The 27,875-nt window shown below is 50.3% G+C and overlaps 3 protein-coding genes across 3 annotated transcripts; all 3 read left to right on the top strand.

The window, feature by feature from the left end:
• Positions 1–9,918: 9,918 nt before the first annotated feature.
• LOC135813425 (uncharacterized) lies at positions 9,919–10,974 on the top strand. The gene has a single exon (XM_065326522.1). The coding sequence runs from the start codon at positions 9,919–9,921 to the stop codon at positions 10,972–10,974; it is 1,056 nt and encodes a 351-aa protein (XP_065182594.1).
• Positions 10,975–12,506: 1,532 nt separating this feature from the next.
• LOC135813424 (E3 SUMO-protein ligase ZBED1-like) lies at positions 12,507–14,810 on the top strand. The gene is made up of 2 exons (XM_065326521.1): positions 12,507–13,272; positions 13,618–14,810. The coding sequence occupies exons 1-2, from the start codon at positions 12,507–12,509 to the stop codon at positions 14,808–14,810; spliced, it is 1,959 nt and encodes a 652-aa protein (XP_065182593.1).
• Positions 14,811–16,792: 1,982 nt separating this feature from the next.
• LOC135813423 (uncharacterized) lies at positions 16,793–17,866 on the top strand. The gene has a single exon (XM_065326520.1). The coding sequence runs from the start codon at positions 16,793–16,795 to the stop codon at positions 17,864–17,866; it is 1,074 nt and encodes a 357-aa protein (XP_065182592.1).
• The last annotated feature ends 10,009 nt before the right edge of the window (positions 17,867–27,875 follow it).

Below are 27,875 nucleotides of genomic sequence, written 5' to 3'. Positions count from 1 at the left end.
AGAGGATGCCCCGTCTCGGATCACGTGACCGTTATTGTGCAAAGGGTCTATTACATACCAGTTATAAAAACCTCGGTTTTTATACTGGTATGTAATTGCATAACCCGAGTCAGAGGGTAATACCGGCTACCCGTATTATAAAGTAGAGGATATAACCCGACTACGAGGGTCATATCCTACTTATCAAGAGTACATAACCCCCCCGGGGGGTTATGTACTTATGCCAGGTACCCCTACGCATTTCCAGAACAACGAACCTATAATTTGGAGATCTCCTACATCATACCAAGAGTACATGACCGAATCAACCAAAGGTTTCGCTGATTATGTACTTATTATGGGTTATGTACTCTTGATCATACAGTACATGAACATGTTCTGCTGGTTATCAGTTGTCAATTGAAAGAATGGTCGAGCAAGATCGTGAACGATGCGGAAGTCAACTGAATTGCTGAGGTGCTGGAGTTGTCGTTGAATCAAACTACCGTCACTAGTTAGACTACTGTACAGTTTGGACTCTTTGGGAGTAAGTGTTACTATTAATAAGTATTATCATGATTTAATATAGTGCTGATTTTCCCATGCGGCATCAGTTTTGCTCACTTGCAAGTAGATGCATTTTCATACACTGTTTTGTATCACTGTATCACATTTCAATCCATTCTAGCGTTATCCAATCGGTTTAGGTGGATTTGAAGTACACGCTGGCACATGATCATAAACTTAGTTACGAAGGAGACAGTCTGTTGATGATCTTCAACTATTCGAAGTACAATGTACATTGCCGATCCATTCGGGATACTTCGTGGTTATTTGACGTTCTTTATCCTCAGTTTCAGTATAATAGAATACTCGGTAGACGATTCCAGGTCATTCTTCTTTTCCATTGTGTACTGTTCCTCGTCAGTAATGCCGTTCTGTGTGGAGTGTACACGTGCATGTGGTGTATGTTGTGTCTGTTGCGAATGCTGCAGGGTTTTGTAGCCGCGCTGTTCAATGTTCCTCTTCAACTGCTATCAGGGCTTCCCAGTGGTAGTTCTGAAAGACCCGAATGGCGCCGGCACCCATACCATCCTCAGCCGCGAAGGAACAACCCAAGGCTGCCCATTAGCCATGCTCATGTATGCTATCGGCATACAGTCCCTTATCGAGCGTCTCAAGGATCCAAGTAATCACATCCAGAATTGGTACGCAGACGACTCGTCGTGCCTCGGGAGGTTGCTGCGAATCAAGGAGTGGTTCCTCTCCCTCCTTGAGCAGGATCCAGCGTTTGGGTACTTCGCCGAGCCCTCGAAATCCATCGTGATCGTCAAGCCCCATCATGTGGAGGCCACCAAGAAAATCTTCGGCAATCTAAACGTGCAAGTCGCCACCTTCGGTCGCTTCCTTGGTAGCTACATTGGTGATCCAGAGGGAGTCTCTTCCTTTGTCCGTAGCAGAATGAGTGATTGGGTCGATGGTGTCAACTGTCTTGCCAAGGCAGCAAAGGCGTACCCGCAGTCAGCACACTCCGCGTTTACGAGATCCCTCTCATGCGAGTGGACCTACCTCCAGCGTGTGCTGGAAGGCAACGAGACCGAGTATACCCCCTGCGGGACACTATCCGGCACGTATTCGCCCCCAGCTTGCTCGGTCGTGAGGTGCTTGACGTTGAGCAAGATCTGTTGGCCCTTCCAGCCAAAGTGGGAGGTCTCGGCCTGACCAATCCCGTTACGTCAGCCCCTGACGCTCATGCCACTTCGAAGCGCACCACTGAGTTTCTGCAGGCCGCCATTTGCACCGGTGCACCGGTCGACATGGCTCACCACATCAGCCAGTGCCGTCAAGTCACCAGCGAGGTCAGGAGCCGAACGCTCTCCCGTCGCATTGCGATGGCTGTGGAGCTGCTTTCTCCCTACAGCATGGTCTGGATTGCATGAAGGGTGGGCTCATCAAACGCGGGCACATCGATGTCCGCGACTTCGATGCCCGGCTGGCAGACGTTGCATGGGGAGGTGTGGCTGTCGAGCCGGTGATGGTACCTGTGCAGGATGGCAACAACCGTCCCACACTGCAGGCGGATTGGCTGGTCCGGGGAGTTTGGGAAGGAGACAGGGTGGCGTACTTTGACAACCGCATCGTGGATGCCGACACACTCAGCTACGTCCGCTCCAACCTCTCTTGGAACGCCGTATCCAACAGTGCTGCCTCTTCCAAGAAGAGAAAGTACAAGGCGGCCGCAGCGGAGCTGCGAGCATCCTTCACCCCGCTGGTCTGCTCAACTGATGGTGCACTGCACACAGAATACCGTGCGTATCAACGGCGACTTGCTATGCGCCTTGCCTCCAGGTGGGACAAGTCCTACAGCATGTCCTGGGTGCGGATCCACCATCAGTTTGCTGTTTTCCGGGCTGTCGACCTTCGTCTCCGGGGTTCACGTCGTCGTCTCGGAGGGCTGGCAATTTGCGATGGCGTCGGCCTTGGCGTTGGCCGTTAACATTCATGCGTATGGCACAACATGTTGTGTGTGTGTGTGTGTGTGTGTGTGCGTTTGTTTTCTTTCCTTTTCTTTTCAACCTTTTCAGCTGTCATTTGCCCTGATCGTACCTCATGCGTGTTTCACAGCATAGTACGTTTTCCGCTTATTTTCTTCTTCAACACACGCTAGCTGTATTACATGTACTTTGTTCTTGCCCGTACAAGAGGCTATAGTTGTTGCGAATGGTTCGTGCGCTGGAGTACTGCCATCGTACAAGTTCACTGCCTTTCAGGCAGTGAAATTGTACGGTGGCAGTGCCCTAGCGTACGTACCGTGCACCGGGATTTATATTCAATATAAATCCCGCGCGGGATTTATACTGGCCAATATAACCATGGCTAGACGAGCGCTGATTGGCTGAAAACAGGCCCTCCGTACCGTACCATGGTATAAAGGTAGCTATACTATAGCTATCTACGATAATACTTGTAATAAAATTATGTCGACACCATGTAGATCTACCAGACCAGAAAAGAAGTGATGAATGCCCTTTGTGACTTAGAGTCCTTGCATTTTTGCAGACAAGTATCAGCTCTTGTTACTCTATTTAAACTTATCCATATATCTCCAGAACACCTCCAACATTTTCACCTTTCACTGTCTTCAAGTCCAAGAAGACCAAACAAAATGAACATCAATTATCACGGTGTGCGTTTTTCTTCCCTCTTTTCCAACAAAGCTGCAATGCTATGGAATTGCCTACCGCCTTCTCTTACCTCTACAACCAGCCTCCCCGAATTCAAACATTCTCTCTATCAGCATTTTCGCCGATACATGTACATGTATATTCATTACACTGACCGTGACCGGCTGACGGTATCCCAACTCCTTAATTACTAGATTTTGTATGCCTCGATCTATTTCCTTAGCATATCCTCGATTAACTGCTCCCTCTACATAAAGTTGTCATGTCATTCTTCTTGCAGGAGATCCCCTCGACAGGCCCAAAGCAGTCTGCACATCAATATCTGCGGATTGCTGCTCTGAAACTGCAGATTTCTGTGGTAAATGCATGTGCCATGTATGAACGAGTACTCTGATTTATTCCGAGTACGATTATTTCTGAAAAAACCGAGCGAGTACTCGAGTATTCGGTATAATTGTTTCATCCCTAAATTAAAATACAAAGATAAAACTGAAACAACGACTGCATGCTCTTTACTTGTTTTTCGATTTTGACAGCATGTTACAAGGCGAGGACGCGTAGTGCTCCTGACTACAACCATAAACCGGTTGGCAGAGCCCCGGTCTTGCGACCATTTGAACCGTATTGGGAAAACCCAGGTTCGGACCCTCGTTACTCTACGGGTTGGTAGGATTTTTATAATTTTCGTTTTTTTGTGTTGTAGAAGTCGTCGTGTTGCCGCCGTAGTATTGTTCACGTTGCTGCCGCTGCAGGGATCACGTCTGGAAGGATTTATTATTATTATTATTATTATTAAATTTTGAATAGGGCAGTCCCACAGGCCTAGGGCCTTTTTACAGGGTACCCTATGAATTGTTGAATAGATGAACGGAAGTTTCTGAGCAAGGAGATTGTGCGAATATCAGCAGGAAGCGCGTTCCAACGATCGGAACCAAGAAAGCTAAGCGAGTATAAACCATAGCGGCGAGAAGCTAAAGGAAGACTAAGTGACAAAGTGGACTGAGAGCGTGTATGGGCTGAGGTTTGTGAAGTGGCAGTGCGAGGGAGGAAGCAGGTCGAGAGCATTTGTGATGTTATTTTCTTGTCTTCCTCTGTAATTAAATTATTTGTAATTTATATTTCTTTTTTCTTTTCTTTTGTTCTTTTGTTCTTTTTCTTTTTTCTTGTCTTTTTCCAACTTCTGCCCATGGCGTCCTTCTCTCAGCTCGTCCGCTGTAACAGTCATAGTCATCACCATGACGACTGTAGTGAGAAGGTGCTCGCTGCCGACGAGGTTGGTGATGTCCCCATGGCCTCGTCGGGACATCACCAACCTCGTCGGCAGCGAGCACCTTCTCACAACAGTCGTCATGGTGATGACTATGACTGTTACAGCGGACGAGCTGCAGCGCTGAGAGAAGGACGCCATGGGCAGAAGTTGGAAAAAGACAAGAAAAAAGAAAAAGAACAAAAGAACAAAAGAAAAAAGAAATATAAATTACAAATAATTTAATTACAGAGGAAGACAAGAAAATAACATCACAAATCCTTCCAGACGTGATCCCTGCAGCGGCAGCAACGTGAACAATACTACGGCGGCAACACGACGACTTCTACAACACAAAAAAACGAAAATTATAAAAATCCTACCAACCCGTAGAGTAACGAGGGTCCGAACCTGGGTTTTCCCAATACGGTTCAAATGGTCGCAAGACCAGGACTCTGCCAACCGGTTTATGGTTGTAGTCAGGAGCACTACGCGTCCTCGCCTTGTAACATGCTGTCAAAATCGAAAAACATGTTAAACTACCAAGCAAGGCTTCTGTATATACCATGCTCTTTACTTGCAGTCTTGCTTCTTCTTCGGTTTCAAAGCTTGCTGACCTTGATTTTAGGTCAACAAAAAGCCGGCTAGCACGCGATCAGGGCCAGAACCGGACACGGTGCAGAGTTTTTCTAGTGAACTTCGGACCCATCATCGCAGCGCCGCGCTGCAGCGTGGATTTGTTTGTAGCAGCAGGTAGCTCGTGCATGAGTACAAATATGGGCCAAATCAAAATCCAAAGTACATGTACATGATTGTACTTCTTGTAAAAAAAAATATAAAAAAAATTGTACTTCTTGGCTCTTGCCAGCATTGCCTCAGCCAAAGCGTCACAGCGTGCAGATCACCGCCAGAAAGCGAAGACCGACATCCGTGGCTTCGCTGCCGACGCATCGCCCACTTTGCAGCACACAATTCAGTTGGCAAGTGAGCCTGGCGCCTCCAGCTGGCTTACTTGTCGTCCGCTATCCCGTCATGGATTTGTGCTATCCAAAAGCGAGTTCCGCGATGGTTTGGCACTGCGCTATGGCTGGCGGCCTTCTCGCTTACCGTCAACCTGTGTCTGTGGAGCCAGCTTCACAGTAGCCCATGCCCTGACATGCAGCACCGGAGGTTTCCCGTCACTTCGACACAATGAGGTGCGGGACATCACTGCCTCGCTATTGAAACGTGTCGCCAATAGTGTCGCTATCGAGCCACACTTACAACCGCTCTCTGGTGAGCAGCTCCGCTACAAGACTGCCTCCACAGAGGACCAGGCTCGACTTGATGTTGCGGCGAGTGGTGTTTGGGGAGGTCGGTTTGAGAGAGTCTTTCTCGATATTCGGGTTTTCAACCCCTTTGCTCCCTCAAATCGATCCTCTTCCATCACCGCTTGCTACCAGCGTCATGAACGTGAAAAACGGAGGCGATACGAACAGCGCGTCAAGGAGGTCGAGCGTGGAACCTTCATCCCTGTGGTTTTCGCTGCAACTGGTGGTACTGGTCGAGCTGCTGCCGCTCTCCTCAAGAGAATAGCTGCAATGGTCTCCGACAAATCTGGTGAGCCATACTCTGCAGTGATGGCATGGATCCGCTACAGGTTCAGCTTCGCCCTTCTCCGTGCAGGCGTGGCTTGCCTGCGTGGTGCACGACGGCTGTATTCGCACCCGGAGGTGGCTGAGTCATCCGCTCGACTCGCTGTCTCGGAAGCTGCCATACAGCACTAGACACTTGTTTATGCCTCGTCATCATTGCTTTTTCTCGTATGGTCCATGTATGTAACCAATATGGTAACTACTGGTACTTGTTTTTATTGTATCACTGTGTTACTTAATTCTGCCCGTACAAGAGGCCGGACCACACTCGTAAAAAAAAAAAAAAAAACTTCTTGTATTGTGGGGTGATCCTTCGGAGCCCGGGGCCCCGGGGGGGGGGGGGTCACTTGGCATGTACATTGCGATATTAGAGAGTTTTCGCACGGCGTGCAACGTGAAAAGGCCGAACGTGAGGCTATTCACGTGCGTGACGCACTTGAAAAGAGCTTTCGCAGCAGGTGAACATGGTGAACCATTAGAACTTTGCGTAAATCGCACGTGCTGGGCCATCAAGTGCCAACGTGATGAGGCCGCGTTCCACGTTGGCAACGCGCGTTTACCTCGCTTCTGAACGTGGCACGTGACCTTCGAACGCGTCAAGTGAGCGCGTTGAACGCCGTGCGAAAACTCTCTACTGTGCGGGTGATCCTTATACCGGGATTTAATTTCCGGCCCAAGGGGGTCCCCGGAGTGTGGTTTTGGAAGCATGTGCCTTTGTTAGTCCTGTGAGTTGTTCGCATGCGCATGTTGCTCGCCGCGTGGTAATGTTTTTGGCTTCTTGTTGTGTTGGACGAGAGCTCTACATTCGAGCTGTTGTGATTTTCCTATGTTCCATGGGTCTGAAGAATTGTGTTCTCCGGAGTGGAGTAAAACTGAACTGTGATTCGATTGTGTGCGGAAACCCGGTGTTGACGAAAGTGTGTTGACCTGGGCGCTGAGGAAAAGTAACATAAACTGGCACCTCCGACGGGATCCTTTTGGCTTTCCGTGGTTGCTGAGAGTCGGCGCCATGAGTGAGGAGCGGCGTATCAGCCACAGATCGACGAAAGGAAAGGAACCCAGGCGATATGGATTTTCTGGAAGTGAGCGCTCGAGTACTCGTGCCAGTCCTGGGAACACTGAACTTGTAGAATTGGAGAGAGCTCGAGTGGCCAGAAAAAGGGCAGAGGCCGAAGTGCGAGCGGCAGAAGAGATTGCTGCACTGTAGGAACAAGTTCTGCAGAGTAAGTTAGCTGTCCAGCAGAAACGGCAAGCCTTGGAGCAAGCTCGTTCCGAAGAAAAATCTGCGCACGAGTCGGCGGCAGGAGCTAGCCCGTCGCCTCGTAGAGAAATCGCTTCGGACGGGGACGTGGTCTTCCAACGAAGTCGTGACGGCGCAAGTCCGACTCTGCGATCTTGTATGCCACCACGAGCGGAGTCGGACAGTGCAGTTACCGGTAGTAGGTTTACGACTAATCCTCCGTTACCACTCGCGCGCCCCAGTGTTGAACATGTGAATACACTAGTAGCAGGAACAGCAGCTGCTCAGCTATCGCAGAATGTCCCAAACGTCGTTGGCGGTGTGTCTGAAGAGTCAGATCACTATGTGTCATCCAGTAGCGCCTCAAGTAGTGATACTGCTGGTGACTCTACAACTACTGGAACTACAACTAACGCCAGTAGTGGTGAAAGTGATAACAGCCACACTGATAGTAGTACTGTTAGTCACTATGGGCCTGCTTCCAGGCGTGTTGCTACACGTGCTCTGGCCAACGCAGGAGTTGCGTCCGGAGGCGGAGCTGCCTGCATTAGCCAGCCAGTAGCTATGCGGCACCAGCTGCAGCCCCAGCCAGTACATATGCAGCAGCAGCAGCCGCCGTCGCCACAGCAGCAGCAGCTGCAGCAAGTCCATGTGCTTGGTAGCGCCGTGCGTCCAATGCTGCTGGGAGCAAGTGGACAGGCCCAGCCAAGCCCCGCTGCACCGAGAAGGCTAATGACTCCGAAGAAGAAAAAATCGGAAAACGACAGAAGAACAAGGACAAAGCCGAGCAAACAGCTTCACTGTGCAGTGCCATGACGGAGACACTCTCACTCAACCCTGGAGCAGTGCCGTTCCAACCAGCGAAGCAAACACTGTTGCCTGGACCGGCCTCAGCTGGCACTGCCTGGACACCAGATGGCATCGCCTGGATTCATGTCATGGAACTCGCCTTATGCTGTTACCAGTCACCTGAAGGCGTTAGAGCTGCCCAAGTTTGATGGGAAGGTGAAAAGCTACCTGAAGTGGCGGCAGCGTTTCCTTCGGCTGATTGACGACAGTTACGCAATGTCGGAGAATCACAAGCTTGCGCATCTGAGGGAGGCCCTTGCTGATGGTTCTTCAGAGGAGCTGATTGCTGATGTCTTGGATGGGCCTGGCGCATATAAAGCAATCATGGCCGAGTTGGAACGCTGGTACGGTGGCCAAGACCGAGAGCTGAACAACCAGGAAAGAGAGCTCATGGAGTGGCCAGTCTTGACCAATGAGCGTGACGTCAGCCAGCTGAAAAAGTTCGCCATTCGGCTCCGCAATACCCTGCTTAACATGGAAGCAGTCCAGGTGCAGAGGCAGAGAGTTATACCTGGCGCTAACCCGGAAGATTCCTCGACGGCTCCTGGCACGCTACTTCGATCGATACGATGATTCCAGCTGTGACATACAGGCATTCTCGCAATTCCTAATAACACACGTCCAGAAGCAGATGCGTGTTGAGGAACGAATTGGCCTGGGAGACCGCCCACCAGTATCACTGCAGCCCAAGGAGCACCAAAACAAGAGTAATCGGCCGTTACCCAGCAGGCAATTGGAGTCAGGGAGCGCACGTTTATCTCCAGTCCTGGGACTCCACGATCAAGCGACTCGTCACAGCCTGGGCCGAAACGTAACTTGGTCGCTTCTAGCAGCCGCAGCAACTCTAGAAAAGAGCAAGCTGCCTCAGTGCAAAGACAGCATACAGACAACAGCCATGCCTGTGGTAAGTGCGAGGGTGCACACCATATTGCAGATTGTGGCGAAGTCAAGAGTCTGCCCGTGCAAAAGAGAAATGACACGATCCGGAACCTACGCCTATGCGTCAACTGCCTGGGAGATGGGCACTGGGCACGAGACTGCATGGCAGTGGTGTGCCGAGGGTGTCAAGGCAAGCATCATCATCTACTGCACCGTGAACGACAAGGCAGTTTTACACCATCACCACCTACGCGAAAAGAGGCTAGCCACCACGCGAACAGCGAATCCCAGCCAGCCAATGACTACGAGGCCGGCTTGACCTCCTTCATGACGATACCGGTGAGGGTTGCTAATGGAACAGTGACTGCCACAGCCAACGTCCTTCTTGACTCTGGATCAACATGCAGCTTTGTCACAGAGAGGCTTGCACACCGACTACGGCTGCGAGGAGAGCGCAAGCCAGTGCATGTTGGCGTGCTAGGCGGTCAAGTTCTCTCAGGCGAGCGCGAGGTGGTGTCTCTGTCCCTTCATCAACATGACAGCCAGGAGATATCAGAAGTTGAGGCATATGTGCTGCCAAAGATCACAAGCGACGTGCACGTTGCTGATTGGAGCCGTCTGCGTCACCAGTGGCCACATCTAGCAGACATTGATTTCCCTGCTGCAAGCAATCAACGCGCCATCGACATCCTAATCGGGCTAAATTCAGCAGCACTGCACAGTGCACAGGAAGAACGGATTGGCAAGGCAGGTGAGCCCATTGCAAGGCGCACACCCTTGGGATGAGTCTGTTTCGGTTCAGCCATACAAGACAGCTCTGTCCAGCACACCCATCATGTCCTGGAACTAACACAGACAGGCTTCGACTCGCTTGTCCGTAACTTCTGGGACTTGGAAGCGGGCGGCATGCAACCGTCTGCTGAGAGCTACCTGTCACCTGACGAACGCCATGCTGAGGAAATGACTCGACAGCAGCTAGGGTACGCAGATGGTCGACTTGTTGTCGGTATTCCCTGGCAGAATGGAGCGCGTCCTCAGATCACGAGCAACCGAGTGCAGGCCGAGGATCGGCTGCGTTCGCTACTGAGGTCTCTAGAGAGAAGACCAACCGTTCAGATTCGCTATGCAAAGGTGCTGGAGGAGTACCTACAGAAGGCGTACATTCAGGAGCTGACATCTGATCAAGTCCAGCAATGTGGCCGTGAGCAATGGTTTCTGCCGCACTTCGCAGTAGTCCGCGAAGACAAGGCTACAACTAAGGTCCGTGTTGTGTTTGATGCTGCAGCTCGCTTCAACGGCACGTCCATCAATGAACACATGTACGTTGGGCCGCGACTGCAGAATGACCTCGTCACAGTACTGATCCGGTTCTGCATGCACCCTGTGGCACTGATTGCTGATGTGTCGGAGATGTTCCTTCAGGTATCACTACAGCCTGAGGATCGCAGATATCACCGATTTCTTTGGAAGACCGGGGACGGAGTCAAGGCCTATGAGTTCACCAGGTTGGCGTTTGGCATCCGTGCATCGCCATACCTAGCAGGCAGAGCTTTGCTGGAGACGGCCGAGCGTTTCGGAGCGAACTACGACCCAGCAGTCAGTGACACAGTTCGCAAGGCATTCTACGTCGATGACATGTTGAAGTCCTTGCCTGACGACCAGAAAGCAATGCGTCTTCGGTCTCAGCTACAAGACCTCCTGAAGGAAGGCGGCTTCCATCTCCGGAAGTGGTTGAGCAACAGTGAAGCAGTGATGGAATCAATTCCACCGGAGCACCGCGCGCCGGCCACGTCTAAGTCCATAACGGCACAAGAGTCGTCCGGACAGCCCTCACAAAAGGCACTGGGCGTAACGTGGATGGTCAGCGAAGATTATTTCACGTTTCACTATCAGGAACCCACATCCGCTGTGTGCACGAAGCGCACCGTCCTCAGCCGCATGGCATCACTGTTTGACCCCTGAGGGCAACTAGCACCATTCACCATCAGGAGCAAGTTGTTGTTCCAGTAACTATGTCTTGCGGGGCTCGGCTGGGACGACCCACTGCCTGAAGAGACGGCGGTAGCTTGGCAAGAATGGTTTGCTGAGATGCCTAAGCTAACACAGCTACGCATTGATCGCTGTGTTCAAGATAGCACAACGTCGATGGGTCTGAGTGTGCACACGTTCACCGACGCATCAGAACGGGCCTACGCCACTGCGTCATACGTCCGAGCAGAGCGACCAGATGGTACAGCGAAGGTTACCCTGGTGATGGCCAAGGCAAGACCAGCACCGATCAAGCGTCGATCCATTCCGATGCTAGAGCTGCAGGGAGCGGTCCTGGGTGTGCGTCTTGGGACGTACGTTAGCCAAGCTCTTGGTGTGAGAGCAGCCGACAGCCACTACTGGAGCGATTCCATGAATGTCCAATATTGGATTTGATCACCCAGCCGAAAGTTCAAGGTGGAAGTTGGAAACCGGATATCGGAGATCCAACAGCAGTCTTTGGCACGGAACTGGCATCATGTTCCCGGAGTCAGAAATCCAGCTGATCTCCCCACCCGTGGGATGACAGTCACACAGCTGGCAGAGGAGAGCGACCAACGTTTCTGGCACAGCAACAGAGCGAATGGCCAGATCGCAGGATAGTCGTGCCGAAGGAGCTACCACAAATGCTCAAGACTCCTGAAATCACGATGACGGCAATGATGTCACCACCGTTGCGGCTAAGTCCAAACAACTATTCCTCGTGGAGCCGTCTTGTGCGGGTCACGGCTTGGTGCATGCGTGCCATACACAATCGCCGCAAGAGCCGACTGCCACAGCTAACGCTCAGCAACGCCCGTGTGAAGATTGCAATCAAGAACAGCAAGGAGGTTGCCGTGCCCGAGCTCTCACCAGCTGAGTTTGAAAGAGCAGAGCACTATTGGGTCATGCATGCTCAAGATGAGAGCTATGGTGAAGTGACGAGCACACTGAGAAAAGGGAAGGAGTTGCCAAGCAGTGCCCCTCTTCTCAAGTTGCAACCGCGCATCGACGGACAGAGTGGATACTAGGGGTGAAACGGGTGATCCGGGTACCCGTCTGTTTAGCTGCTGATCCGTTAGCAAACGAGTAACCGTTAGTCGTGTACGACAGTATGGTACGGTGCTGACTTGCACAGTCGTACATCGCACAGTTTGATGTACAGTTTGAGCGTGTTGTTCTTGATCGATCTTGCTACATGTGACCGTTTTGCATGTAGCGCTGTGCATGCAATGCTTGTCACTCGTACTTGCATGTCATCCTGGCGCGAAATCCGGAAGGTACTAGTAACTGTCGTCTCTAAAAAAATAATAGTTTCCAACCGCTGCTGGAACCGTACCGTCGAGACTCACCCGGATGAGATTCGTTGTTGTGGGAAATACTCTTCAGTGTTGCCGCGCCTGTTGGAGCAAGTTTTGAACAAGTCGAGTCGTCTCCTTGTGTGTTTGTTTGAACTGAAGTGTTTAGGTTGTCTTTGCAAGTTTGCGATGTCGAACTCTGTGACTCTGTCTCAAGCTCCTTCGAGCGCATCGACTCCGTTCAGTCGCCAGGCACGTTCCGCAGTGTGGAAATTCTTCACTCGCGATGTCGAGGGCCATCAAGCGAAGTGTTTATTGTGTGAGGATGTGCTGAAGTACGATGGCTCCTCGACATCGAACTTGCAGAGGCACCTGAAAAATCGCCACCCCTCTGACTTCGTGGAGCAGACCAGCACTGCCAAGAAAGTGGACTCTCAGCTGACCATCGCGAAGTTCCCTCAGGCGAAAGCGGCCAAAGTGCGGGTTATGTCGGTTCCTCGTGCAATGGCCATCACCAAGATCCTGCCACGGTGGACCTGGCTAGATGGGCGGCCGCTCAGCCTAGTCACGGACTCTGGCCTAAAGGAGCTGTTCGATTTTGTTGAGCCCGGATATGTGCTTCCTTCGAGAACCATTATTGCTAAACTTGTCCGCAAGGATCACGCCGACGGTGTGACTCTTTTGAAGGGGAAGCTGGCCGACGTAAGCTATGTTGCATTGACCACCGACATTTGGACGTCCAAGGCAACGCATGCATTCGCCACGACTACAGCGCATTTCGTGGACGCGAGCTGGAAAATGGCATCATGCACGTTGGAGACAACTGAGTTCCCTGGTTCCCACATAGGTGTTCGCATCAGTGAGCAGATAGAGTCCGCTGTGCGCAAATATGATGTCGATCCAGCCAAAATCTGTGGCATTGTGCATGACCAGGCGGCGAACGTGGATTATGCAGGTAAGCATGGAACTACAACCATTATACTAATTAATTTTATAGAATTGCATTTTAGAGATGAGTGCCAGGTAACTAGAATGATAGTATTAGTAGTGCATTTGACTTGGTGGACAGAGTGTGCAGTTTGAATAAGTCACGCTGCTAAACAGATGTATCCTTTGCACATACATACATACATACATACATACATACATACATACATACCACACACACACACACACACACACACATACCATGCATGCATGTGGCAAGGGAACCAACAAATAAAGTGTTGAAATATGGAAATTCATTCACTTACCGTAGCAATAATGGAGCTCTTTGTTCTTTGTTTTTGTGCAACTCCAGGCCGTATCTTGTGGGAAGAGTTGAATTGGCCATCCCTTGTCTGTGCAGCTCACCGAATTCAAAATGCGTTACGAGACGCCCTGGATAAGAAGACCTTATCAAACCTGTTTGCAAAGTGCCGCCACTTAGTTGGACATTTCAAGCATTCCGCCTTGAAAACTGGCCAGCTTGAAGATAAGCAACATCTGGTTGGTGCAAAGAAAGTGAAGCACCTGATTCAGGATTGTGCAACGAGATGGAACAGTGTGTACCTGATGTTGGATCGTCTTGTCCAGCTCAAAGTGCCTGTGCAGTTGGTCCTTGCGGATATGCCAGACAAAGATCGCCGCTCCATGGACTTGTCCGCAGACCAGTGGGCCACTGCTGAACATCTCCTCGATTTCCTGAGGTCGGTGGACCAGGTGACGACATCTTTGGGCGGTGAGCAGTACTCAACCCTGTCCTGGCTTCTTCCCCTACTGACGGCACTGAAGTCCCATTGCCAGACCGGAGATGATGACGATCTGCTGGTAGTGGCATGCGTACGCGTGAAGCAGGCATTTGCGGATAGTAAAACAAAGCGCTTTCATTTGGATGGCTTAGATGTCAACGGAGAGGCAGTGCTTGCTGCTGCTTTGGACCCTCGGTTTCGGGCTCTGAAGTTCCTCGACTTGGAGCAGCAACATGAAGTGCAGCAAACGCTCATCAGCTACGCAAGTGTCGGCTGCTCGCCCTGCACGGAATCTTCAAGCTCCAGCTCCGAGCCACCAGCAAAACGCCGCTGCCTCCTGGATCAGCTGCTTTGCAACGACAGTGAGGATGAGGATAGCGAGGGATCCATCGAAGCAGATGTAGCAGCTTATCTGGCTGAAAAGCCAGTCAAGCGCTCTGTTGACCCTCTGTTGTGGTGGAGCACAAATGCTGCCCGATTTCCCCGCCTGGCTCCACTCGCACGGAAGTACTTGTGCATTCCAGCAACTTCTGTTGCATCTGAGTGCGTGTTTTCCTTTGCTGGGCAGATCGTCGACAAGCGCCGGAGCAAGTTGTCTGCAGAAATGATCGATGCACAAGTCTTTCTGCACAAGAGCGCCCACATCATCGATGTACGAGTTCCTGCTCCACCGAAGCCGGCCATGCCACTTGTCTTGGCTGCAGTCGAAGACGATGATGAACCTTCACTGCCAGATCTTCCTTCACAGCCAATTGAATCATAGATAGTTCATGCTCTCTCTCCCATGCCCGTAAGGCCACCCTTTGTTAATTCATTGTTTAACGTCCTTTTTTCGCGAAAAGGTACGCGGGAGGGCGAAAAAAAAACAAAAGCCCATTCCAAAAACTGGAAACCCCAATCAAACATTTTGACCAGTAAAGCATGTGATATATACAATATTTCTGGGTCTAACGGCACTTGCAGGCATAGAACAACACTCTTTGATGGTACATTGGAGCACATGCCTGATGAATCCAACAAAACAGGTACATAGCATGGAGTTAGCATGTCATGAATTCATTACATCTGGATTTTTACTAGGACACACACCGTACGATATTTAAAAGCCAACAAAAAAAGAAAAAGAACACAAGACAAAGGCATGCCCGGGAGGCAAGATTATAAGTTTAAGGTCATGATCGTCACACTGTGAAACTACACAATCATGTATTTACAACTTCGCATATTATTGGTACTACTACTTTCTTGGGGTTTTTTCGGTCGGAGGCAAAAAGGTACGCGGGCGCGGACGTTAAACAACGAAAAAAGAAAGGGTGGCCTAAAAGAGGCTTTGTGCTTACGATCATAACCAGTGGCAATGCAGTGACAATGCAGTGGCAATGCAGTGACAATGCAGTGGCAATGCAGTGACAATGCAGTGGCAATGCAGTGACAATGCAGTGGCAATGCAGTGACAATACAGTGGCAATGCAGTGACAATGCAGTGGCAATGCAGTGACAATGCAGTGACAATGCAGTGGCAATGCAGTGACAATGCAGTGACAATGCAGTGGCAATGCAGTGGCAAGGTTCTTGTAAAAAGTGTATGGCTTGCTAAAGGGTACCCGATAACCCGCCCGTTAAAGGGGAAGTATACCCTAAAATCAAATTTTCACCAGTTGTAGTCTTCTGGGTGCTGAGTCGAATGGTCTTGGTCCGAGGAAGCTGCGACGCTCCCTTCCTACTTGAATCCCAATCGAACTCGCGCACTTCCACCGAAACTGGGTGACTGCGCCCTACTAGATGGGGATTTGTATGCAAAATGTCACTAAAAGCGCCATTTCTTTCTTATAAAAGCACGGATGACCGCGATTGGCCCATATGTTGTAGTCTTTTGGACGCTGAGTCGACTGGTTTTGGTCCGAAAAGGCTGCGATGCAGCGTTCCTCCTTTATTCCCAATCGAACATGGTTGAACAAGCGGTCACGTGCTCCTGGGTGCCCAAATCACCTGGTCACCGCGCCAGCAGGCGACAACTTTCACACCAAGGTTCAACTCGAGTTCAACTCGAGTGACAGGACTGCACCCAAAAAAGGTCAAACAGGCTAGTAAGATGTACCCTGCAGGCACGGTGACCAGCTGACTGGTGTACGCAGGAGCACGTGACCGCTTCTTCAACCATGTTCGATTGGGAATAAAGGAGGAACGCTGCATCGCAGCCTTTTCGGACCAAAACCAGTCGACTCAGCGTCCAAAAGACTACAACATATGGGCCAATCGCGGTCATCCGTGCTTTTATAAGAAAGAAATGGCGCTTTTAGTGACATTTTGCATACAAATCCCCATCTAGTAGGGCGCAGTCACCCAGTTTCGGTGGAAGTGCGCGAGTTCGATTGGGATTCAAGTAGGAAGGGAGCGTCTCAGCTTCCTCGGACCAAGACCATTCGACTCAGCACCCCGAAGACTACAACTGGTGAAAATTTGATTTTAGGGTATACTTCCCCTTTAAGCCAGGTACCCGTTTGTTACCTTAAAGGGTAACCGTTTCACCACTAGACTGGATACCCCGTATTAAGAGTTAGTGGGAGACTGCGTACGGCTTACCACTTGGCATCTGAGTTTCGGTCGCCAATTATTCTACCACCTCGACACCGAGCGACAGAGCTGATCATTCGGAGAGAGGATGAGCGATGCCGACACAGCATTGGCACGAATCACATCCTGTCCAATCTCGCCGATCACTACTGGCTTGTGAAGGGCAAGAAAATGGTGAAGTCACATCGGCACCACTGCGTGGGATGTCAGAAGGTGTGGCGCAAACCAGCCACTCCCAGGATGGGTCCTCTCCCAGACCTCTGCACGCAAGGAACACTTCTGGCATTCGCCCGCACCGCTGTGGACTTCGCCGGACCATTTCTAGTGAAGAGAGGTCGAGGACATACACAAGAGAAGAGGTATGTGGCAGTGTTCACGTGTCTGCAATCTCAAGCGTGTCACTTGGAGCTGGTTACCTCTCTCGACACGACTGGCTTCAAGATGGCCCTGACGAGATTCTGCAGGCGTCGCGGCACACCCGAGATGTTGCTTACTGATAATGGAAGCAATTTTGTTGCGACAGAGCGAGAGCTGAGGGAGGCAGTCGCCCAGCTTGACCATGCCGACCTCACATCGGAGTATGCAGGCCAAGGTATTGAATGGAAATTCAATCCGCCTCGTTCTTCTCATTTCGGCGGCGTGTTCGAACGGATCGTGCGCTCCATGAAGCAAGTTCTCCAGACTGTGCTGTACAAGGCTGGTTTAACTGAAGAAGAGCTCCAGACAGTATTGGTGCAGGCCGAGGCTGTCATCAACTCGCGGCCATTGGCAACGCTTTCGGAGAAGAGTGAAGACCTGGAGCCGCTAACGCCTTTGCATTTCTTGGTTGGCCATTCGAGAGTTGCAACAGCGTTGGAAGCAACCCCGGAGGGGGGGGGGGGTCTGCATCGTCGCTGGCAGTTGCTCCAGGATCTGATGAAGCGCATTTGGAAGAGGTGGCTCCGCGAGATTGTTGCTCGAGCCAATTTGGAGACGAAGTGTGACCGTGATAGTGCATCGGTTACAGTCGGCAAAATCCTGATGATGCTGGACGAATCGCTTCCCAGGACTCAGTGGCCGCTTGGTCGAGTGGTCGCTACGTATCCTGGAAAGGACGGGAAGGTGCGCGTAGTGGATGTGAAGGTCAAAGGGAAGGTGTACAAGCGCAGCGTCCACCGCTTGGTGCCCCTAGATGTGGAACTGTCAGCAGTCAAGGTGACTCTCCCAGCCTCTGCCGAAGTCCCGCTAAGTGATCTTAATGAGTGACATTAACTGGCATGCTCACCGTTGTTAGTTAATGCCGTGTATCAAGTTACGGTTATGCCCAATAGCGTATAGGCATTAGATTCGCTCATGAGGGAGGGAATGTTACGTTTTCTTACTCTTAGTACTCCCTTGTGCCATTGTTCCAGCAGATGTTGAAGGTGTCGCTGACCTGCACAGTTTGTACGAGTACTTGTAGATTCATGCAGTGCGTGTCTACAGCTGTATTTGAATGTGTGCGTAGTTCACAGTTTGTAGTTGTCCCCTAGGCCCTGTGCCTGTGATACGTGATTTGTAGTGCGTGTTAGCTTACACGTGGGAATGCTACGCACTTTCATGTGACCTGCTTTACTTCCTTCTCACTGTACTTCCTTCGATGCCTTCCTTGCCTGCCGCCTCATTGCCCTTGATAAGGACCCCGGAGTCTGGCCGATTGGCGAGGTTGTGCGACGGATTATCAGCAAAGCCATCCTCAAAGTCACCAAGGTGGACATAATCCAGTCGGTCGGTTGTCTCCAGCTCTGTGGGGGCCAAGAGTCAGGCATAGAGGCAGCAATCCATGCCTTCCAGCAGGACGACACAGAGGGTATTCTCTTTGCAGACGCTTCCAACGCGTTCAATCGCTTAAACCGTTCTGTGTGTCTCCTGAATGTTCAACACCTCTGCCCCGCACTCGCCGTAGTCCTTACCAACACGTACCGACAGCCCGCAAATCTGTTTGTCGACGGCACTGTGCCTTCCCTTCCGTTCTCTTTCCTTTCAAGCGCTGACGTTTGTGTGCCACTGTGGTTGCATCTTTTCGCGATGTCGTGCAATCTGATAATGACACTTGACAGGCTGTACGTACGGGACTGCCTGGCTGCATGTAGGCCGCCGCGCACCAGGCCCCTACTGCACTACAACTTACTAGTACAATCTACAAGACACAGGTGCAGGATGTGCTCCGGCGAGGTCGGGCTTCCCGCAATACATTGGTGACTTTTCAAAACCCTGGTCGAAATATTTTGGGGGGTGCACTTGCCCCCTGTGCCCCTCGCCAAGCACGCCCCTGAGATCTACAGTGAAGGAATCGAAATTGCATGTAACGTGCAATGTGTTTGCAAGTGAAATAATGTAAAGTCCCCCTCCCCCCCCCCCCCCCCCCCCGGATTCAGCGCTGTATTCTGGTATATGTGCTGAAGTTGTTTACAGGTAGAAATTCATGGGGGCACACCAAGTTCTTTACATTACATTTACATGTACAGTAGAGCCTCGCTATAAAGGCGAAGTAAAGCCTGGAATCAAATTTTCACCAGTTGTAGTCTTCGGGGTGCCGAGTCGAATGGTCTTGGTCCGAGGAAGCTGAGACACTCCCTTCCTCCTTTATTCCCAATCGATCTCGCGCACTTCCACCGAAACTGGGTGACTGCGCCCTACTACATGGGGATTTGTAGGCAAAATGTCATTAAAAGCGCCATTTCGTTCTTATAAAAGCCCGGATGACCGCGATTGGTCCATATGTTGTAGTCTTTTGGACGCTGGGTCGACTGGTTTTGGTCCGAAAAGGCTGCGATGTAGCATTCGGCCCTTATTCCCAATCGAACATGGCTGAACAAGCGGTCACGTGCTCGTGCGTACACCAGTCACCTGGTCACCGTGCCTGCTGGCTACAACTTACAGCATGTTTGAGCGAGTTTCTATCACTCGAGTTGAACCTTGAACCTTGGTGTGAAAGTTGTCGCCTGCTGGCACGGTGACTAGGTAACTTGTGTACGCAGGAGCACGTGACCGCTTGTTCAGCCATGTTCGATTGGGAATAAGGGCCGAACGCTACATCGCAGCCTTTTCGGACCAAAACCAGTCGACTGAGCGTCCAAAAGACTACAACATATGGGCCGATCCTGGTCATCCGGGCTTTTATAAGAACGAAATGGCACTTTTAGTGACATTTTGCCTACAAATCCCCATCTAGTAGGGCGCAGTCACCCAGTTTCGGTGGAAGTGCGCGAGATCGATTGGGAATAAAGGAGGAAGGGAGCGTCTCAGCTTCCTCGGACCAAGACCATCCGACTCAGCGCCCGAAGACTACAACTGGTGAGAATTTGATTTTAGGCTTAACTTCCCCTTTAAAGAACACGCAGCCTGAAATACTAATAATGAAAAGAACGCCAGAAACCAAAGCTGAGAATGGGGCATATCATTTTGTACCATTCTGTAAGTCAGCTTTTGTTATATACATGTACACGTGTTATAAAGTGCACACTCCAGTACAATAAGAGTCTAAGAATGTGCTATAACTCAGAACGCAGCCATATTGCTAAAACAATGACTCAACTGCAGTTCTTTGTGCACAGATCATACTAAGAGTCCATCACACTTTTCCCTTGGGGTTGTGGACTCTTGGCTCACATTCCCATTGACATTCACGATGACGGTTTAAAGTTCGTTCCACTTAGGCCTTTGCACTTCTCTGAGAATTGAAACTTACTTCAAGCTGTCCTGAGAGTACATTGCAACTTTCAGTTTCGCACGAATCTTGCAAGAGGAGTTCATGATGAATATAACATGATTGCAAGCCCGAAGAACACGCCAATGCTGCATAAACTACCTATGGGCTATTGGCTAGGCCATTTTTCAAGGGACCAAAAATGACATTGAAATTGCGGTCTGCAGACCCTGGTTAGAACTTCGTCATTTGAACGAAGATGATGTGGGCTTCTATCTCAGGCCCCTCAAGAGTGAATACGGGTGCTGGCGTGTTTCTTTGCCATGTAATACGTCTCCTACTGGTGACTACAGACAATGCATTGGTTTTGTTTTGTTCCAAACCGTGGAGGCCACCACAACCCCACCACGACCCCATCAAGAACCGGACACCGATGAACGCTTCTGGAAGTGTTTCCACATCGGTGGAAAGTCAAAGGAAAGCATCGATGTCTAATTACTACCTTGCCCAAAAAATTGGCGAATTTTTCTTTGCCACTTGCCTGATTTTTACGAATATTTGACAGCTCCCACAAGATCACTCCCAGCGACGTCGAGACAATGAGTAACGACCACTACAACTGACGTCCATAAGGTCAAAGACCCAATGAAGGTGTCCGGAAAGCAAAACTTCCGCAAACCGGCACTAATGGAAAGAAAACTGCAAACGACTCCCGAGACATCTAAATATTTCTTGACAATTTTTCAACGAAGATTTGAATATATTCAGCTCCGAAAAGTGGCTAATCTGCATAAAAAAAGTACAACTTTTAGACGACTTTTTCGGTCTTGGCGCATGCCATCGCGGCATGGACTATAATATAGTTATATTGTAGACCATGGTAGACCGCATGCGCAGAGTCTACGTTGACAGTTACCATGGTTACACTTCGGAGCTTCGGCTTCGAATGTGACAGTGTGTTTGGCCTCAAATCGCTCTAGTTTTCCATAAATTTCCCTCGGTTAAAAATGCAAATGCACGCGGGCCTTGATCTGTTGATTGCACCTATAGCACCTCTTGCTTTCTTTGGCCTTTTCTTTCGCTTCTTTGCTGATTGGTTACCTTTTTCCTTTGTCTAGTATCCTTGAGACTTCAGTCTTCTACTGCCGCTATGGCAGTGTCTATTGTCTAATGATGACTCCGAAGCTGAAGCTCGCAGTCCAGGCCTAGGACTAGTACCTACCGGATCGTCGTGCTGTCCGTGTAGGTAAGTGCTGAAGTAACTAGTTTGTGCCGATATGGAAATTTCGGCCTTTTCGGCGGCCAATGCTGATGGCGACGCTGCGATGGTTCCGTGAGTTTGCAAGCACCGACGAGTGCCTTGTTTCATGCCCCGAGTCACGATTTCCCTATTGGGTCAGGGCGGCCTTCACGAGTTCGACAGGCTCTGTCGAGTGCCTTGCCAAGGCTTTGGGCTTAGCGCGTAACATCAACAGACGGCTTCCGTCACGTCATTGGGCAGGCCAGTGCCTTGCCAACCTCTGTACCTACAACTACAAGTAACGGGCATCCAACCCCATCGATGGACGACGCGGACATGGCGGATATGTGGCGGCTTCTGTCACGGCAGTGGGCAGGCCCTGTCGCGTGCCTTGCCACACTCAAACCATCCGTCCACTGTCGATGGATGATGGTCTCACTAGTATAGTGGGCAGGCCCTGTCGCGTGCCTTGCCACACTCTAACCATCCATCACTGCGGATGGACGGTGGTCGAACCAGTGGGCAGGCCCTGTCGCGTGCCTTGCTACACTCTAACCATTCGTCCACTGTCGATGGACGATGGTCTCTACAGTGGGCAGGCCCTGTCGCGTGCCTTGCTGCACTCTAACCACTCTATCCATCCATCCACTATCCATGGACGATGGTCTCGTGGGTTTGCAAGCACCAGCGAGTGCTTTGTTTCTTGCCCTGAGTCGTGCCTTCCTTGTGTGGTCAGGGCAATTTCACGAAAAGCAGGAGTGCCTTGCCAATGTCTGTGCCTAACTCGCATCCACCCATGTTGGTGGACTGTGCGGTCATTGTAGATATGGTGGCTTCCGTCACGCCAGTGGGTAGGCCCTGTAGGGGGCCTTGCCACACTGTCTAACCATTAGTCCATTGGTGATGAACAATGGTCTCGTGGGTTTGCAAGCACCGGCGAGTGCTTTGTTTCATGCCCAGAGTCACGCCCATAACTTAATGCCGTTCTGTCATACTCATATTGTTGTTTCGCAAGTACAATTCTACCTGTGTTTGCTTGCTCCTATACCAAGCGGAATCCCGTATTGACCGGGAAATGTTCCTGCACCAAAGGGCTGTGGATCGAACGTGCATCCCTGTGTCAAGCGGAATATTGTCATATCAGAACAGTTTCCGCTGCACCACGGGCGTCTGGTTAGGGCAGGTTTAACTGTATGTAGATACGTGGTTCTGGAAGCATGATCACAATGTCAGAGGTGGCTGATGCACCTCTGTGAGCAATGACAAATAAACATCAAATGGTTGCCATTTGTGCAGTGCCAACAATGTACTGCCACTCATATTGCTAACAACCTCGAAGTCGAAGTGGCGAAGCACATAACACTTTTACTGTTGCCATACCTCAGTCTGACCTTCGGTGGCTGGAGCACGTACGGACACGGGCGCTCCAGCTATCTGCTGAGCGTAGTGCCAAGAGTGCAATGCCATGTACACTTGCCTTCGTGTACGCTATGACTTGTGGTATACTGCCTTCCACTACTCAAGTTAGTGCCCACCTCGGGGACCGCGAGGGACCACTCCCTTCTTGGTCTGGCCAGTCCATGCCTTGCACGCTTACTGCCGCATCCATAACTGGGATCAATACATTGCCCATATAATAATGTTGGTTTGCGTTGCGCAAACCGTAGTTAACCAGCACGCCACGGGCCGCGCCCCCGCAGGGGAATATTCCCGCAAGATGACTTTAGGTGACCATACGCACTCCGCCGTGCCGCCGCAGCCGACTTGCGCAAGCACGCACTCTTGCAGAGTTCCGCATTCGGGTCGCACTCGCGTACGACATCCCGTATGAGCCACCCTTCGCCTGGCGGATGCATCCGTAGACGGCTCATCTACTGCTGGCTGGTGTAATTTTGCCAGTTGTCTGTTTTGCTGCGAGTGCTCGCCACGCAATTTTGTTTCCCACCCGCCCACGCCTACCGGACGGAGGGGAGGCACGGGCTCGGCCGATGGGCACGAAATCCGCATGGTGCACATCCATCGGCTGCCGCAGACAATACAATTAATATACTTGTGGGTACTACCGAGTACTTAGTGGTCATGCAGTTGCCATAGCAATGTACTGGTACACCCAGCCTTTATGATTGTTACATGACCCCATGGGTCGTCTTTCAAACGCTCTTTCATAGCCGATAGATGGCGTTATTTGTTCCTATCATACTATGTTACAGATGGGCGGCCTTAGACGGCCCAGTCCGATCATTTCATGCGAACTATGTTATACGTCATCATGATCACAATAATCATGTCGTGCTCACGTTCAATATAAGCTTGCGACACCCCACTGGCTCATCTCTTCTGTGGTGTGAGGGTTAATGTGCATTATGCCATATCAGCGTGGCCCTTTCCGTAGAACGGCAGGACCAAGTAACCATATTATCTGTATTGTACTACTGTGGATAGCATTTCATCGTACATATCCTGGAATATCTACGCAGCCAGAAGGGATTTACTTATATTATAGCTAGCAACCATAGCTAGCAACCAGATCAGTCTCGTACTGTTTACAACTACTGATATGGTAGATACGCCGGTACTGTATGCACGTGTGCCTTGTGCCCGACCCACCGTGTACCAGGCTTTCGTTTCCAACAAGGGCTTGGCAGACGAGCTGAAGCAGCTGCATGCTTGCCGTGCCAATCCCGTAATGGTGCAGCCAATGATCCACACTACCAGCCTGCTCGGCTGTCGGTGACCTTTCACGGTTTGCCTTACTTGGTACGCTTACCAGTACATTTGCATAAATGTACCTCAACTGATACGGTATAAACTATATACTAGTGGTGAAACGAATATTCGAATATTCGAACATTCGTTCGGTTTGTCACATTCGAATATTCTTTAAGGTGGCACTCTGCCTTCGTGGGCGTACGGCACGTTGACATCCGTAATTTTGGATTGGGTAGAGATAATTACTTCAAATTTTCTACACAAGTTCTCTATGGATATCTGGTCCATGTGCACACCCTTAGGCATGAACAGTGACAGTTAATTCTGAGCATAGCTTGAAAATTCAAAAATGCCCGTATACTTCACTCTTCACCAGAGTGCTGAAAAACTCATGTATAAGATGACCAAAATGTCTACTTGGCAGGCTAATAGAAACATAAATGAAGACATTGAACCAAAGATTAGCAAAATATGCAAATCTCCTACTCAGATAGCTTCGTTACAGCGAAAATACTGATTTCGCGTAAACATTCGTAAACATTCGTCAATATTTCAGAACACCAATACTGGTTATGTCACCTGCTAGGCAGGTAAGCTTTGGTTCAATGTCTAGCCTACACCATGCAGAAACAGAAAATATATACTTTTATGGGTGTACCAGCTACAGGAGAGGCCACAGCCTGGTTAAGAGCCAGCACAGTCATGGAAAAATGGTCAAAAAAGGGACTTCACATTGGGTCCGCAGCAACAAGATCCCGTGTCACAGCACATACCTAGACGCCACCAGCTTCGTATGAGACACCTTCTTGAGCTACTTCCTCTTCCTGGATACCTTTGCGAACTCTTCTTCGCCTCTTCCTCCTCCTCTTGACCTCTGCAGACCTCTTCCTTGCTGCATGCTTCTGTCTGTCAAGCTGGAGTTGACCCAGTGCTGACGCCGTGCAACTGCCAACGGGGAGTCCCATTTCCGTCAGCAACGCTGAGATGGACGCTGGGCCGTCATTGAACCATGCAGCAGCAAGGGCAATAGCCATTTGCACGATCCTGGCAGAACAGAAGCCGGTCTTGGGGCACATCTGCCACACCAAGCCATTGAAGCACTCGTTGCGGTTCTGTGTCGCCCCACGCAAGCATCCATACAGTGAAGCATGTCCACGGCGCATCCATGAGCCATCGTATGTCACGGCTGTCTCACAAGTGACGTCAGGGGGATTGCGAATCTCAGCAGCAGCGATGTCCATGCTCCTCTCCGCCACAGTGTCAGCAGACAAAGCCAAAGACGTGGTATGGCCATGGTAGGAAGACAGGGACATGGGCTTAGGCATGTTGAGGGCCGCACTAAATTTCACCATGGCTTGATGGCCCCTTCCAATCAAGCGCATGCCCAAAACAAATCTTCTGTTGACCTCCAAAACACGATTGAACTTTTTGGACATGGTCTCCGTCTCCTCTGCGTCACATCTGTCACAGACAACACTCAAAGTGGAAGCCAGGCCTTCTCTCTTGGTCTCCTTGAGGGTGACATTGCTATGACAGGCATTACAAGAGACACCAGTTTTTGCAGCAGGCTCTGAAGACACTCCAAGTCGATCAGCCGATATCCGGTGGTCGCTGCTTCATCATCCTGGCTCTCAGTGTCGGATCCTGGCTCAGATTCGCTGCTCTCTTAGGCGGACTCGCTGTCGTCTGTGCTGTGATGGTCTGACTCGGAATTTGAACTGTCTGACGAATTTTCAAATAAATCTGGGAATACATTCTCTATGGGATTGTCGGCTGCCAACTCAGGCGCAGGATGAGGGCATTTCTCTGGCTCAGGCTCGCGGGGCTTCCTGCCATGAAATATCCGTTTCTTTGGACGTCCAGGACGGCCACTACACTGTTTCCTTCCCATCGCAACACCACAAATAACCTCAACATCGAACAAATCAGAACGAAATATTTCGATTTGAATTTTGTCAGATGCGCGTATGGATGTACTGCTGCATGAGTGGTCCGTGCCATGCGCAGATATCTCCAAACTAACCAGAAACCCCATGGGACAAATCCTGTGAAATTTGAGAACGGTACTCTAAACCTGGACGAAGTTATGAATATTATACGTTTTTGATGAAATACTGCAATTTATATTTGAATTTGCAATTGAGTTTCGTTGTGCACTACCTCTTTGAGCGCCTATATCTCTGGAGTGCGTGCATGGAATTCGCTCAAATTTTCTCAGCTGTCGGCTGGGTCCTATGCCAAACGTTTGAGACCATAATCGACACCTATTTCAAAAATTCATTTTTTGACCCTCTGAAGGCAGAGTGCCACCTTAAGTCACATTCGAGTATTCGTTTCGTCACTTCGAATGCAGTGCATGTATATACAAGCACGCCGAACACAATACAGTGCAGTGCGTACAGCCTGCCTGTGACTTTGTACTCCATGTTTGCACATGTATGTGCATACTGGACTGCCAATGTTGCACATAACATGTATGAACTTCGAAGTAGCCTTATGTGGCAGTGCATTTTATGTGGCATTACCGTTTGTCATACCTAATAATAATAACAATATCCATCAAATGACTGAGAGGAGGGCATGTGATGGCATCTCTGTTACCAAAAGAAATTAAAGAATATTCGTACGTTCGTTCGATAAGCCAAAGAATATTCGGTTACTAGGTTTTGACATTCGTTTCACCACTACTATATACACAACAGGCACAAGGAGGTCTTAGAGTTTGTTGCAACTCTGAGTTCCTTACTCAATGAAATCATCATAGTGCTCCACATCGTGTTGAGCCCTCTACCCTCGACAAGACACCTCTTTGTAAACAAATATACAGTTGCAGTTGTATGTATAATGTATAGAAAACTGCTTTCCTAGCGCAGAAGGAAATCAGTGAATATGTGATGTCTTCGTGTTCTCACCGTGGAGGAAGAACTTTATGACCTACATTATTCACCCTTGTCTTGCCGTAGACGTCCTGCGCACTCCCAAGGTCCATGACCATGTTGTGCAATAGCTGAGGAAGCCATACATATACCTGAGATCTACGGATAGAAACTATGTCCAGTTCAAATGACCATCCAAACAGCCCGCATTGGCTCCGCATCCTGCGTCATCTCTACCATCGCTGAGCACCCGAATATGACGATTATATCACCACAGGTCCCTTCAAGCTGGAGACCCGGTACGGCCACTGACGATGTTGCCAGCCTCACGGAGCCAATGTGCTTTTTGGCCATGCAGGACATGTGTCACTCGACCGGCATCCATCCGGAAGTGGCTGGCGGTACACATGTCTACCGTTCGGCATGTGTTATTCACTCAGCACATGCACCAAGTGTCTGCACCGATCGTCTGCATTCTCCGGACATGGGCCGTGCAACCTCGGTATATGGACTGATGATTCAATTGACAAGTCTCCATTACTGGGTCCGTGACTTTTCAGTCGGGGATGGCCAGCCAGTCACCTCACAGACACAGGTGCCATTGCTGCGTACGAGAGCCCGTCAGTTCAGGACCCATGTACAGCAGCCAACCATCGCCACATGACTCTGCAGGAGTTAAACTCCATTCATCTACTGCTTGTGGGCGGAGTGCCTTGGTCTGCAAGCCCCAGTGCATGGCATAACGGGAGTACCTTTGCATGT

Source organism: Sycon ciliatum, chromosome 4 (genome assembly GCF_964019385.1).
Source record: "Sycon ciliatum chromosome 4, ocSycCili1.1, whole genome shotgun sequence".
NCBI classification, from domain to species: Eukaryota; Metazoa; Porifera; class Calcarea; order Leucosolenida; family Sycettidae; genus Sycon; species Sycon ciliatum.
The sequence above is the reverse complement of the archived record's forward strand: the minus strand, read 5'-3'. Positions and strand labels throughout refer to the sequence as shown.

What these genes read in the sequence shown, in the direction of transcription:
- LOC135813425 (XM_065326522.1), top strand. Translation starts at nt 9,919, where the DNA reads ATGCAACCGTCTGCTGAGAGCTACCTGTCACCTGACGAACGCCATGCT.
- LOC135813424 (XM_065326521.1), top strand. Translation starts at nt 12,507, where the DNA reads ATGTCGAACTCTGTGACTCTGTCTCAAGCTCCTTCGAGCGCATCGACT. An exon ending in GGCGAACGTGGATTATGCAG is followed by an intron (nt 13,273 to 13,617) that starts GTAAGCATGGAA and finishes GTGCAACTCCAG; the next exon opens with GCCGTATCTTGTGGGAAGAG.
- LOC135813423 (XM_065326520.1), top strand. Translation starts at nt 16,793, where the DNA reads ATGGTGAAGTCACATCGGCACCACTGCGTGGGATGTCAGAAGGTGTGG.